This window comes from Meriones unguiculatus, chromosome 15, assembly GCF_030254825.1.
Source record: "Meriones unguiculatus strain TT.TT164.6M chromosome 15, Bangor_MerUng_6.1, whole genome shotgun sequence".
Taxonomy (NCBI): Eukaryota; Metazoa; Chordata; class Mammalia; order Rodentia; family Muridae; genus Meriones; species Meriones unguiculatus.
Window position 1 is genome coordinate 76564936 of NC_083362.1, and position 14236 is coordinate 76579171.

General features: G+C 46.6%; 1 protein-coding gene across 2 annotated transcripts in view; it reads left to right on the top strand.

The window, feature by feature from the left end:
- Traf3ip1 (TRAF3 interacting protein 1) overlaps window positions 1–14236 on the top strand; it is a 37792-nt gene that overhangs the window by 13726 nt on the left and 9830 nt on the right. Inside the window, exons 8-14 of one of the 2 annotated variants that reach the window (XM_021646889.2) lie at window positions 6151–6213; window positions 7237–7257; window positions 8503–8587; window positions 8981–9064; window positions 9801–9924; window positions 10283–10319; window positions 12676–12752. In XM_021646889.2, coding sequence (XP_021502564.1) covers window positions 6151–6213; window positions 7237–7257; window positions 8503–8587; window positions 8981–9064; window positions 9801–9924; window positions 10283–10319; window positions 12676–12752 — 491 coding nt within the window. The remainder of the gene's footprint in view (window positions 1–6150; window positions 6214–7236; window positions 7258–8502; window positions 8588–8980; window positions 9065–9800; window positions 9925–10282; window positions 10320–12675; window positions 12753–14236) is intronic. The other variant, XM_021646890.2, reaches the window with a different exon arrangement.

Here is a 14236-nt window from a genome sequence, read left to right on the forward strand (position 1 = left end):
CTGGCAGCAGTTCAGTCAACTTTGATCTGACCCTCTCACTGGCCAGGCATTGGCTCACCAGAGGCCCTTCCCTCAGCAAAGCTGGCCTCACAGAAGACATTCTGTCTTGAGTGGGCCACCAGTTGAGCTAATGTCCTGACGCAGAGGTGCCCAGGACACAGGGCATGGGTGTTTTGTTTACAGTGTAAGATTTGCAACCACTATAGAGAACAAAGGATTTGGGCACGTGTGTTGGGCATAGACCCCCAAGGCCCTTCTGGAACCACTGTAGCACTTAAGAGACTGGACAGGAGAATATGATACTTACTCAGAAGCAGTTCATTCTGTCAGAACTTACTGAATTCATCTTAGCTCACTTGCGTGGTAACTGCAGCATTTGTAAGTTTAACATTTATTTCCATTGTGCAATTTCATGTCAGGAAGAAGGGACTCTAGAGCCAATGAAAATAGCCTTTCCCCTGAAAAAGAACATAACGCTTCCTACCGTAAAGCTAAGAAGGACCATAGCATGAAGCAGCTTGGTAAGATCTCATGAGCAGTAGTGAGGCTGGGGAGTGAGTGTCTGTGAGTGGAACTAGTCATTGTCTGGTCTTTTGCTTCTGGGTTATCTCTGACCACAGAGGGTGGCCACTCAGGGCTTGCCATTGCATGGCCTCAGGCCTCAGGCCCAGGGGTCTCCCCAGGCTATAGTAGATGGGCTCTGTAGGGGTGCCCCAGTGAGCTGCCATGACCTGCTCTAATGGACTGAGGTTGCCCATTTGAACCCTCCTTTCTTTCCTGGACAGAATTCAAAGTCTAAAGCGACTGCTGGAGTACAAACTTGTGTCAGTGATAATTCTTTTTAAGGAGAACGAGCCCAAGAGAAGCAGGGACGAGAGACTCAGGAAAGAAGAGCCTCACTGAGCCAGGCCTCTCCTTAGAGCTGCCTGGGGAGAGAGAGGCCCTGTGGCAGGCCCTGAGGAGAGACCATGAGCTGCTGCAGGCTTGCCTGTATGCATGGCGGAAGCCCAGCTGTAGGCTAGGGTGGAGAAAGGGAGAGTGGTTGGAGAAGGGCCTGTATCAGCTGGCAGGCCCTGAGAAACTGTCTTCCTGGCTGTGTGGACTGCAGGTATGAGCAGAAGGCCTTGGTGGGATTTTCACAGGGTAGAGATGAGATTTGGCTCTGGAGGGTGGGCGTGGAGGCTGGAGGACAGTGAGAAGTTTGTAGCACTGAGACATGACAGTGATTGAAGGTGGGAAATATCGGTGTCATGATGGGAGCAGCTGAGTGTTAGGCTTGATTGGCAGTACAGACGTCGTATTGGATGCCACCAGTTAGGAAAGAAAGAACTCACAGGGAGGAACCTTCTGGCAGACTTGGGGTGGAGGTGCTGGTTGGCATTGCCAAGAACTCTGGACAATCAGGTTTGGGATGTCTGCAGCAAGTGGAGATTGTGCGTATCTGTGTGCATAAAGTATGGGTTGTTTAGGCTGTGGTGAGGGAGAGCCATGGAAACAGGAGGTGAGGGCACAGATGAGGGCCCGTAGTCTGCAGTGATGGTCAGCGTGGCCTTTGGATGGCGGTGAGCACAGGTGGGCAGAGGGGCAGAGAGCTAGATTGGAAGGTGGGGGCTGTAGATGAAAGCTGGAGAGAGTGGCCTGACATCTGAGGAAGGGCGTGTCGGAGAGGAGAAAGGGCATCTTGTTCAGTCTTCTGAGGGATGTCCTGGGGCAGCTGAGAGTCGAGCACTGGTTGGACAAGGCAGTTTGCTGGTGACCCTGATAGGAGCCCTGTAAACCCCAACTAAAGCAGCCCAAGTATGAAACTCCTTACAGCATTTTAATCTGCTGTTAACTGTTTTATGTCAGGAAGGAAAGAGGATAATATTTCAGCTAAGATTTTAGACTCCATAGTGTCGGGACTAAATGACGAGCCAGATCAGGAGACGACAGCTTCAGAAATAGGTAAGAGAAATGTATCCTTCAGTTTACTTCAGTCATCTTCCGGTTGCGGTTACGATTCGAAATAGTTCATGTCAGTGTTGCTGTTAAGAGAGAAACTACATTTCAGTTTAAATTCTTCACAGTTTTGACACAGAATATTTACATGTCAGTGTAGCTACAGATTGTTTTATTCCAAGCACTTTAATGTTCATCATATTTTCCGTTTGCCAAGGATCAGAGACATGACTGACTGTTAAATTTGATTTATCTTGCTAAGTTCCGTGATCATTTTACTAAGCCAGCTTGAAGTAAACCTTTAAGCCCCCTCCCATTTCTTTTCTTTTTTTGAGAGAACATCTCATTCTATAGCCCAGGCTGGTCTCAAACTCACAGTGACCTTCCTGCCTCAGCATCTCAGTTGCTGGGATGACAGGCAGGCATGCGCCATGCCTAGCTACTTGCCTATCTGTATATTACATGTACATAATAAGTACATTACATATGTTTGACAGGTACAGTGTATGTGCATAACATGTAAGGTGTGAATCAAGACATTTTGCTCCTCTTGATACTGATAGTAAGATAATGTTGATTGCTCCATTAGAGGAGTTACGCTTCTATACTCCCATTGCCTCTGTCTTGTTTCATTCCAAATTCTCTACCATTAAAGCCTTAAAAGTGGGTCAGTGAGACAGCCCAGCAGGTAAAGATGTCTCCGGCCAATCCTGGCAACCTGAGATTGATTCCTGGAACGTGCATTGTAGAAAGAGAAAACTGACTCCCACAAAGTTGTCACATGACCTCAACATGTGTGTTGTTTCCAACGAAGACACGCATATGCACACACCAAATTATTAGTATAAACACATTTTTTTAAAGGCCTTAAAGAGCATGAACATGACACATTGTGACGCTCAGTACAGTTAGGGCTGGAGAGGAAAAAAAGTGTACAGGGTCACCCTGACTGCCAGGCACCCAGTCTGCGTAGGCTTTAAACCACAGACTCTAGAGACAGAATCTGTGAGCTGCACTCAAGGGAAAACATGATGCCAGTTTTGATTTTAGGAGAAGATAACATTTTTCTGGGCTCAGCTTGCTTTGTATCTTCCAGATTTTGCACAGTGTTTTTATTTTTGCATGTATGGTCTGTGCATGTGGAGGGCAGGGGTCTGCACCGAGTGTCTCCTACAGTATATTTTATTTGGGGTTCCCCCTTTAGAGGTGGTGGTGAGAACTGGGAGGGAGGCTTATCTGTTTAGACTTGGGAATCATTTAAGACCAGTAGACGATTCCCACCTCTTCTGCTACCCACCTGGCCTGGAGCAGGCTTTCAGGTGATTCCTTGAGCCATGTTCTTGAGCCATTGTGCTCTTCATTACATGTGGGTATGAAGATACTTGCTCTGAGAGTGAGCTAGATGGAATCCATCTAACTGACAGCCCAGTGGGACCATTGATTTAAAATAAGTTGAAACCATTCTTAGGCTTATGTTGAACAGTTTATAAACCTTACCTACAAGTTTGAAAACATAAGTTCTGTTCTTAAGTATGAGCTGTAGTGCGAGTGAAACCTGGTGCCCCCTGGTGGAGTGAGCAGAGTGCTACTCCCATCCTGCCCCCTTGTCGGGTGATCAGGGTTTGGCTTCTCTGCCACCCCTGGGTAGCAGGGCTGCCACTGTGGGTTTAGGTCAGTGGCCAGAAGCTGAGCCACGGCTCAGGAGTGCCCCCGGCACCTCTACCCCGACCTTCTGCCACTGTGTTCTGTACTGCACAGGCCTCAGGCAGGAACTAACCCCGTGTTACCTGCCTGGTCGCTGTCATGGAATTTACCAGCAGCTGTCACTTCTTTGGTGTCTTGCATGAGTCTGATTTCCAGATCCACTGTCCTGGCGTAAGCTGGAGTGTCCTTTCCCTGTGACAGCCTTTCAGTTCTAATTCTAGTCTTCGGAGAGAAAGCAGTCCTTTTTCTTTCTGAGATAGGGTCTCATTATGTAGAGTAGGCTGGCTGTGGACTCAAGATCCTCTGCCTCTACCTGGCTAGGGGCAGGTTTGCACCGTATGCCTGGCCTGTGTTTTCAGCGAAAACAGCCATCTGCTGGCTGGCCAGGCCTGCGCATGACAGGTGCTACTGCAGGCTGCCAGAAGAGAGCGTGTGGGTTTTGTTACCACTTCAGTTTCTCAGGTGTGTTGACGACCTCAACAAGAGTTGAGCACCTGCTTCCTACATGCTGTGTTGTAGGGAGACCTTGTGTGCTGGTTTCTCTATATGGACATTTCCTGCCTTTTCTGGTGCATTAAGCCACCATTTTATTTTACTCACTTTTATTCACTCATTTTGTTTTATTGCTATTATCAAAAGTACAACAGTGCAGTTCCCCAGTGCCCTGGCCTCAGGTGAAGTTTGAGACATCCATACTGCTTCACCTTAGCTGTGTGTTTTTAGGACTGATCACAATGTACAAGAAGAAACACTTCAGCGGGCAGTCCCCAAGTCCATTATACCAGAATAGACATTCTCTGACACAGCCACATAGGACAGGATTGTTCTCTGATTATTATTTAAAATCCAAGCTGTGTTCTAATTATTTATCAACTGTTTTCCACTGCTTGAAAATGTGGTTATGCCATTAGATTTAACAGCAGCCTCGCCTCAGTAGCTAACCTCCGCGGGAAGCACCAGCACAACAACAGAGTCGCAAAGAATCTGAATATGGGAGAGTGTGGCTCGGCTAGCCGTGCTAGCCGTGGGCCTGGCTGGAGCTGAGTCCGCAGGGCCCACGCACAGGTGGAAGAACTGACTTCCCCCTGACTTCTTACCGTTGTCTCTGACTTCCGTGTGTTTGTCCACACCCATGGATCACATCCCCTCACCCAGAGAAGAAAACCAAAATAAAAAGTGTAAAGAGGACCAGTGGAAGCTACGCTTAATGGTGAATGCTTGTAATCCCATCACTTGCCTGGGAGGCAGGAGGATCTTGGCTGCATGTGGAGTTTAGGGGCTACATCAAGCAAGCTATATCCTATAAACAAAACAGAATGCCCCTCCCAAAACAAACAAGCCCAACAAAACAAACCCAGGAGAGCTTGAGGAGGGTAAAAGTGTATGAAGTGTCTGAGCAAAGAGGCAGATGCTGGGCTAGCATGTGCCAGGCTGGGCCTGGGTTGGATCCCAGCACCGCACCCAAAAATCAGTAAACTAAGGAAGGCAGGCACCCCACAGGCAGACGGGGTGTTTCTGCACTTGTCATGATGGTGCTGACTTGTAGAGCAGAAATGCTTGGCACTTAGAAGGCTAACGACCCAGCTTGGACTGAGTGATTCCCGGCTGTTGGCCGTCTGCAGCCGTTGGACTAGCCTGCTCTCAGGTCTTAGAATTTCGTGCTCACTCCTTGGCTGTGTTTCATGAAACTTTTGCAGTACTTGGTTCTTTCATTAGACTATTAGGCCAGGATTTTTATAAATGGAAGAAAATTTTCTTTTAAAGCCACACGGCAGTATATTATTTCATTCTTTTTAACCAGAGTGGTCATTTGACAGTTCCTGGCAGGTTGTGGTGTGCACTATCTCCTTGAAGGGTTTTAAGAAGTTACACAGTTGAGTTTTGGGACGCGGACTGTTTTCTGTTGTTGTTTTCCCTGGCCCCTGAGCGACAGGTCGCTTTCAGAGGTAGGCCTGCTGCCGTGCGCAGCCTATGAGCACCTCTTTCCCCTTTTGCTTGTAATATTGGAAGAATTTTATTTTCCACACATTATGAATTTCTTCCAATTTTGAGACTTGAACATCATAATCGGCAGGAAGTATTTGGGGCTCCTTAATGTGCTGAAGGATGTGTACCACGACAAAAGTTATTTCCCTTTTTCTCTTTCTTTCCTGACGTGCCAGCTGTGTGAAGCTTGGCTGTCAGGGCTGGCTGGTCGGAGCTGGTAAAAATGGTTCTAGGAGTGGGGAGGTGGGGCCAGTTTCTTTGCCTGGGGAGTTCTGAGATCCCAGCTGCCCTGAAGTCCTGGCCAGGCTCTTGGTGCTCCTCTTGCACCAGTCCCAGAGCCACACATCAAAAGCCACCCTTGTCAACCTTGGCATGCGGAAGTGTGGGAAAACACACTTCCTACGCCAAGCGCTGGGCAGCCTCTAGTCAGGTTGTCACAGCCCTTCGGGGTGCAGTCCTACGCCCAACTTTGAACTCTACGTCAGATCTGAGAAGCCAATACTAACTGAACTAGTATTTCAGATGATAACCCAGCTAGTCTGTGGCGGGAGAGCGCTGAGCCAGAGCTGGCGGTAAAGCAGAAAGGTAAGAATGACCCCTTCACACCTCTTGGTAGGAGGAGGCTAAGCGCCCAGAGGCAGCCAGCTGCTAGGCCCCAGTGTCTTCTCAGGGTGCAGCCAGGGCTGAGTGTACCCTGATGTGGCAAGGGACCCATTCCTGTCTTTCCCATAAGTTAAGACCGTTGCTTGGTAGCACAGGCAGGACACTCTTGTGCCTGAGTGTGAAGTGGTAGCATTTGTGGCTTTAGGGGTGCACAAACAATCTGAAACAGGTTCCAGGGCCACTGCTCAGAGGCCACTGCTCAGAGGCCACCGCTCAGAGGCCACCGCTCCGAAGCCACTCTGTTTAGAGGACTGTAGACAGCCTAAAACGTGATCCTCTGACTGTGGTACCTCCAGTCTTTAGGTGCACACTTCAGTGTTTGTGCAGAGTGCAGCATGTGAAGAGACAGGGCTCTGGATGAAGGTGCAGGTCAGGGCTCGGAGAGCTGGTGGAGATGTATTGCCCGTTCTGTAGGGTGGGCTGAGCTTGCTGGTCCTGCTGGCCCCGAGCTGTCACACCAGCATGTTTCTCATGGCTTTGTGACTTCAGCATTTGCTTCACGTGGCTCTGTGGCATACTTCCTCCAGTCCTTTGCTCTTTCCTTTTTCCTGGTTTTTCTTTTTCCTCTCTCTCTTTCTCTCTCTCTTTTTCTTCCTCTCTCTTTCTCTCTTGTTTTTGTTTTGTCTTCTTCTTTTTTTTTTTTTTGGCTGTCGTGGAACTCACTCTTAGACCAGGCTGGCCTCCAGCTGGAAGATCAGACTGCCTCTGCCTCCTGAGAGTTGACATTCGAGGCGTGCCCAGCCACTGCCCAGCCATACTCTCCTTTCAATGTGCAGTGGTTCTGGTTACCATAACAGAGTGCTGGTGAGACACTAGAGAAATGCCGCAAGGGTCCCTGTCCCTGGAAGGTCCCCAGTGATTGGCTGCGTGTCTCTGACTGCTCAGCGATTGGCCGTGCTGGGTCCCTTACACAAAGGCTAATTGTCTGATGCTCTTCTTTTCCAGGCGACTCCCCCAGCGATGCAGGTGAGAGCAGCTCTGGTGTGTGTGCTGTGCTGGTGCATGTGCAGGTGGCAGCACAGGCTCTCATTTCTGTGCCTCAAAAATGTACTAGTGAAAGTCCTTTACTTTAAGGAAATATGCCATATGATTTTATATTAATTTGCTGTGTTTTAAAGTTTCACTCTTGTATGTGTGTTATACATGTTTGTGTGTGTTTAATTTTGAAAAGGGCACACTTCAGGGTTCTTCCTAGTTCATAATGTTTATTTCTAGCGTTCAAATTCTAACTTATCTTCACTGTTTTGTAAAGTATAAATTTTGTTTACTTTAAATAGTAAACTAAGAGTAGAACAAATTGTCTTAGTAGTTTGGACTTGTGACTTGCTTGTTTAGCCTTTTTATTAAAATGAAAAGACTCGGGGGAGATTGGGACGGGATGAGGGAGGGGGCTACAGCTGGGAGACAAAGTGATTAAATTATAATTAATAAAAAAATAAATTAACTAAAAAGAAATGAAAAGACTGTTTTAGCTAGGTGGGCCTGCACACTTTTAATCTCAGTTCATGGGAGGTGGAGGCAGGTAGACCTCCATGAGCTTGAGGCCACCCTAGTCTTTCTGGACTAGAGAGCCAGGCCTTTCAGGGCCTCATTGCAAGCCTTTGTCTCATAAACAAAACCAAAATTTTGTACTGACCAGAACAAGAATATAGCACCCGTGTAGGTAATTTGGAAGCGCAGACCAGTGTAGCAAAATGAAAGACCGATGGCCAAGCGCTGAGCTTGGTGGTGGAATTGTTTCTAAGTGAACCACACACTTGCAGGGCCACACGTGTGAGTGTGACAGATGTGTTGTTGTGCTGTGTGGTTAGTTAGACGCTAGAGTGAGGCGTCTGGCCTGTGAGCGGACTGTCGGGGGCTGAGCGGTGTCACTCCCGTCTGTCCATGTGTGCCGTTCCTTTTCTTAGGTTCAGTTGTTTGGGTTAAGCTGCTGACTGGGCCTAGCTGCCATTTTTCTTGATTAGTTGGCCAGTGTTTATGAACAGAGTTTGAGTGTGCCCATGTCCCCAAATGTCCACATTTTGATGTCAGACATCTGTCTTTTAACTTCATCAGTGATGGATGAAAAGAGTGCATTTAAGTTTTCAGTCATTTGATTGATGCCTTTTCACATATTTATATTTGAGTTGGTTGATAGTTATATTTGAGTAAATTGATTTTTGTTACTACTGGATTCCTTTTGGGTTGCTGATTGGATCGTCACCTGTTCAGAAGGAGAAGCTGGACCTACTTGCCAAGATAAGCCTGAGATGTCAGAGAATGCAGAAGTCCCCAGTGAGCTTTCCTCCAGTCTCAGGTGTGTCCTTCCCTAGTGCTTGCGAGTGTGGTCACCCCTGGGACAGACTGTTGCTTCCTGCCATAGCGTCTGCTGCCCATCCACACTGTACTAACTCATAAAGTAAGCAAAAAGACAGATCATTTTCTTGGACCTGAGTTACATGACCATGCTTGGAGCATTGTAGCAGTTTGGGTATAGTTTGTAGTAACGTCAGAGGGTCAAAGGTCTGTCGTGCTCTGATATGCAGTTGTGCGGTCTTATGGGCAGTCACATTCCTCTGCAGAGTGTGTCTGACTGTCAGGTGACAATGGCATTGATTGAGTGCTAATGCTGACCTGGGTTTTTATTTTGTCCACTTTGAAATGTATATGTATTTCATATTTTGTTTTTTTCCTTCCAATATTTATTTAGAAGAATACCTCGGCCTGGGAGTGCACGACCAGCACCTCCCAGGGTCAAACGACAAGAGAGCACCGAGACTTTGGTAGGAGACAGGTGAGGCTGCCTGGTCAGGAGGTTCTAGTCACCCTGGAGCCATGCTCTCTTGTGTATGGGCCATGGGATGCAGGGGTCTTAGGCCTGTGCTGAGAGACTGGGTGTGGGTGTAGCAGGCAGTGCTGGGAAAACTTCCTTCTGAAGACAGGTGGGGACAGGCCATTGCCTTAGACCGTATAGCAGCATGCATTCCTGACTGGAAATATGTGTGTATGACAGAACACCTCAGGATGCATGGGCCATGGTTGGGTGGTATTTCCCTGACTCTAGATAGAAAGCTTTCAAAGCATGAAAGGAAAAAGAGTTGAAGGGTTAATTGTACAAAAGTTAAACAAAAGAAACCGCAAAGCCGAACACACCAGAGGTTTTGGATACGATGGCTGGGCCTAGAGTTGCCATCTTGTGAAGAGGTAAGGTCTTCGGTCATTGTGTCCTTCAGGGCCATCTGTGCCACCCTGTCTTAGAGCCAGTGTCAGCGGCCAGGAAGGTGTCAGGGGTTTGTGGAGCAGAAGGACCAGCAAGGCTCAGGTAGAGGCTGGGGTGGTCTAGAGCTCTGGCAGGGTGGAGGCTGTTGTGTGGAAGGTGGTATTCTCCCTGTTCCTACTGCTCCCTGGGGTTCCCTCACCTGGGGTGATGGCGGGTCAGCTCCTTTCCGATAACTGATGTTTCCAGATTCACGGGACTGATGACATCTGGTGGCGTGTGGGCAACTGTAATGGATGACTCTATTGCTTAGGTCAGGAAGTTGGAAAGCTGTCTCCAATGTGATCATCGACTCTCAGAATTCTGACAATGAGGATGATGAGCAGTTTGTGGTGGAAGCTGCCCCTCAGCTGGCAGAAATCTCAGAAATTGAAATGGTTAGTTTACCAGAGAGTCCCTTTTTTAATAAATATGTTTAAAAAATTAGGACTTCAGCTTTTCAGTTTCTGTAGATATGATTTTCCTATTTTTCAGTAAGCTGTCTAGTTCCTTTAGTTTTTTTGTATCTGTCTATCTATCTATCTATCTATCTATCTCTCTATCTATCTATCTATCTATAATCTGTCTGACTGTCTGTCTGTCTATCTATCTATCTATCTATCTATCTATCTATCTATCTATAATCTGTCTGACTGTCTGTCTGTCTATCTATCCATCCATCCATCCATCTAGCTATGTGAGGTAACAAAAGCGTTGAAAATTCAGCGTAGCTGATCTTTCTCCTTTTCTGCTCAGGTGCCAGCAGGGGACCTGGAGGATGAGGAGAAGCACGGTGAGCATGCAGGAGGGCATGTGCCCTCTAGAAGATGCAGGTGGTCATCCTGTCCTAGCTACACCAGCTGGGTTCCAGGAGGGACACTCTTGCTGTCTCCATGTGGCCCTGGAGGGAGCCACAGAACCTGACGTTAGTATGGGCTCTAGTCACAGTGACATCATGTCTTGTCTGTCCAAGACATCAATGCCTGCACACACACATTTTCTCGAGAATAGAGTTTGCTCTATAGCCCAGGCTGCCTGAAACTCTTCATCCTCCTGCCTCAGCCTCCTAAACGCTGGAATTCTAGGCATGTACTACTATACCCAACGCAGTTTTGTTTTGTGTTCGTGTAAGTGTTCCTGTGGCTTTAAGGCTAAACATACTCAGCTAACTGCATTGAAACGCCTACGTTTGGTTAATGTTACTGTTGTTTGAGACAAGGTCCAATTGTGTGGCTCTGGCTGGCCTAGAACTCACTGTGGAGACCCACTTTTGGCTATCCTCTTGCCTCTGCCTTGTGAATGCTGAGACTATAACTGTATCCCACCCAACCCAGCACTGAGGTAGAAGACATTAGCCCTTGTTCTTTCCCTGTAATCCCCGCCCCATAGGAGCAGGTAAAAATATGAGTAATTATTCCATTTAAAAAATGTGTGTGAGTGTGTGTATATGTGTGTTTGTGTGTGTGTGAGTGTGTGTGTGAGAACTGATAGTCTGCTGGCTTTCATTCAGCACAGAAGCCCTTGGCCTCCCTTCATAGTAGTATGTTGCACATTACGTGGCTACGTCATAATTCACCCGCTTAGTCTCACTGAGGCATACTTTTAAGTATTTTAATTTTTGAGAATTTTGTGAAATGTATTTTGATCATAGTTATGTCCCCTTTCTTCCTCTAGCTTCTCCCAGATTCACCCAATTTGTCCCCACTTCCTCCCAATTTTGTATGCTTTTTTATTAAACAAACAAACAGACAGACAAAAACCCCATTTCAGTCGTGCTGCCTGTATGCTCCTGGGTATGGACTAGGACCGTGCATTGGGCGTGAATGACCTAGCAGAAGTCACAGCCTTCAAAACTTGTCCCTCCTTTTCCCCAAAGCCACTGACTGTAGCGCCTCAGTTATGAGTGAGGGCAGCTCATGTTAGAATGTTAACTGACTTGATCTAATGCCGGTCTTATTAGGCAGTCACAGCTGCTAGTGAGTTCATGAGTACAGAGCTCTTGTCATGTCCAGAAGACATGTTTCTCTCTATCTTCCCTGATCCCTGTGGCTCTTCCAGTTTTTTTTTTTTGTTTTTTGTTTTTTGTTTTTCACTTCTCTTCCACTAAAGTTTCTAAGCTTTGGAAGGCAGGCGAGGGGTGCGAAGTGGATGTCCCATTTGTGGCTAAGGATGCTATTGACCCTTGTTGTCTGTGCTCTGATCAGCTGTGTGTTTGACCATTAACCACAATCCACTGCACAAAGAACCCTCTCTGAGGCTCGAGGGCAGCACTAACCTGTGGGGAGAGAGGCACAGGTTAGAGCGTGGTTTGGCGCTGTCCACCTCTCCCGGGGCTGGTGAGTTCTCCACCTATAGGTTCTTGGCCAGGCGTACAGTACTGTGTTTTCACTTGCGTCTATGAAGTGTGTCTTAAATTCTACCAGAAAGTGGCTGGCTCCCTCCATACTGTTTGTGCCACTGTTGCAGCCAGGCATGCATCATGCCACACTGGTCATGGCAGTTCGCAGGGTTCACAGCTTGGTTACGCTGTTGATGACACTCCTCCCCAACAGCCTACGAAGTACTGTCCAACAGCGACTTTTCATACGCTATTTCCACCATGGAAAATTCTAAAAGAAATTTAGTACTCTTGCCCAATCTGAAAGATGCAACAGCACCGAGAAGCCATTAGAATTGCTCTGTTTGCAGTGGGTAGTTATATTTTTTGTGTTAATCCACATTTCTTTTTTATTTTTTTTTATATTTTTTTATTTCTTTTATATTTTTATAAATATATTTTATATTTTTATATTTTTTATATTTTTATTTCTTTTATATTTCTTATATATTTATATTCTTTTTTATTTCTTTTATATTTTTTGTGTTAATCCACATAAAAAGAAATGTGTGTTCCTGGAGGCAGGCATTGGGAGTTGAGAAGACTTTTTAGTTTATTTACAAAACTCCTTTCTGTGACGCATTGTGACTAGTCTTAGCCAGCAGCAGGGGGCACTGTGGCCCATCTTATACAGTAGGAAGATGTCTTGATATGGGAAGAAAAAGAAGGAGAATTCAGCATTTTTCTCATCTTCCCAATGAAAATCAAGAATAATAAGTAGCTTCTTGGGGCACATAATAAGTTTTAACTGAAAACTACTGATTTTTTACAGGAGGGCTCGTGAAAAAGATCTTGGAGACGAAGAAGGATTATGAGAAATTACAGCAGTCTTCCAAGCCTGGTGAGAAGGTAAGGAGCAGGCCTGACGTGGGTATCCAAAAAATTCTTTAGATGTTACAATTCTCAGTAGATTTTCAAGCAGTAGTCCTGTTCATGGGCTTACATGGCATTCCCCTTCAGAGCTGAGGCAGAGAGAGTGTGGGGCTCCATCTGTGGGGCCCTGCTCTTGACCCTCCAGCCTGTGTGTGGGGCGGCGGCTGCATGGGAAGATGTTGTACTTTCAGTCCACAGCTTCCCTTCTGGCCTTGCCTGCTCATTCTCCCTGTCTGTTGTGCATAGTGCACAGATGACTATTGCCTCTGGCTCATCGCAAATTAAGAGCTGGGATTTTCAGGCGTGGTTCTTACTGTAAGTTCTATGTGTGTCTGGCTCCTACAGTCTTTCTTACTTATGTGTTTTCTTTAACTGTTACAATGTAGGTCCTTTCTGCCATCAGCCCCCAGTAAGGTCAGCAAACACATGAAAGCTTCCACAAAAGAAGGGCTGAATCACACTTAGATGATGGAACATTAAAATGCCTTGAATGAGTTTTGGTAGCTGTGGTGGTTTGAATGAGAATCTTGCCTCTTGGCTCTGACATTTGAATACCTGGTCCTAGTTGACGGCACTGTTTAGGGAGGGTTCAGAGGTGTGGGCTTGTTGGAGGAAGTGTGTTCCTGGAGGCAGTCATTGGGAGTGGAAAAAACTCAAACCCTTGCTAGTTTGCGCTTTCTGCTTCCTGCTTGGTGGTTCAAGATGTGAGCTCGCAGCTTCCTCCTGCTGCTGCCATGCCTTCACAACACCCTCATGAACTAACCCTGGCCCTTTAAGCCCAAATAAGTTACCCTTGCCCTGGCCCTGGTGCTTTGTCTCAGCAATGGAGAAGTAACTCATAGAAGGGTAGGTTTACGGAAGCCTTTTTTTGCTCAGAGCTTTTTGGTTTTGAACTTGCCAGCGTGGCTGCCTCCCATCCTTACCTCTACCTTTGATGTCTTTTTGTTATTTGCAGTCGCTCTTTTCAGCTCTTCTCTGACCCTACTGCTGTCTGCCACAGTGTCTTTCCTGCTCTCCTCCTGTGGGAAACTCCTGTTCTCTTGATCAGTCACCAGGACTGTGGCCTTTGTTCTTCCTTTTCTGGTACTCCTTGATTTCCAAGCACTTCTACTTTTTTTCCCCACATTTTTTTCCAGTTGTACCCTCTCAGAAAGGAGGGAGCAGAGTGAACCCTTTTGTTTGCCCTTTTCAGCCATTTTTGTTTCTCAGATCCCTCCTCCTTTTCCATCTGCAATTTTTCCAATTTCTCAGTCATTCTCCCAGTCTTTTTTGAAACAATATAAGAAGAAGAAAAAGAAAACCCAGAAAATCCTGTCTGGGAGCAGAGCAGGGAATATCTAAGTGTTAGCAGCTGCCATAAATTTTTTGCTGGTGTTTTGAAAAGAAAAATTCATCCATTCATCTCATGCCGTTTTCTCTATAGCATTTGAAATCAAGTTTCCCATTTGCCCCATGTTGGG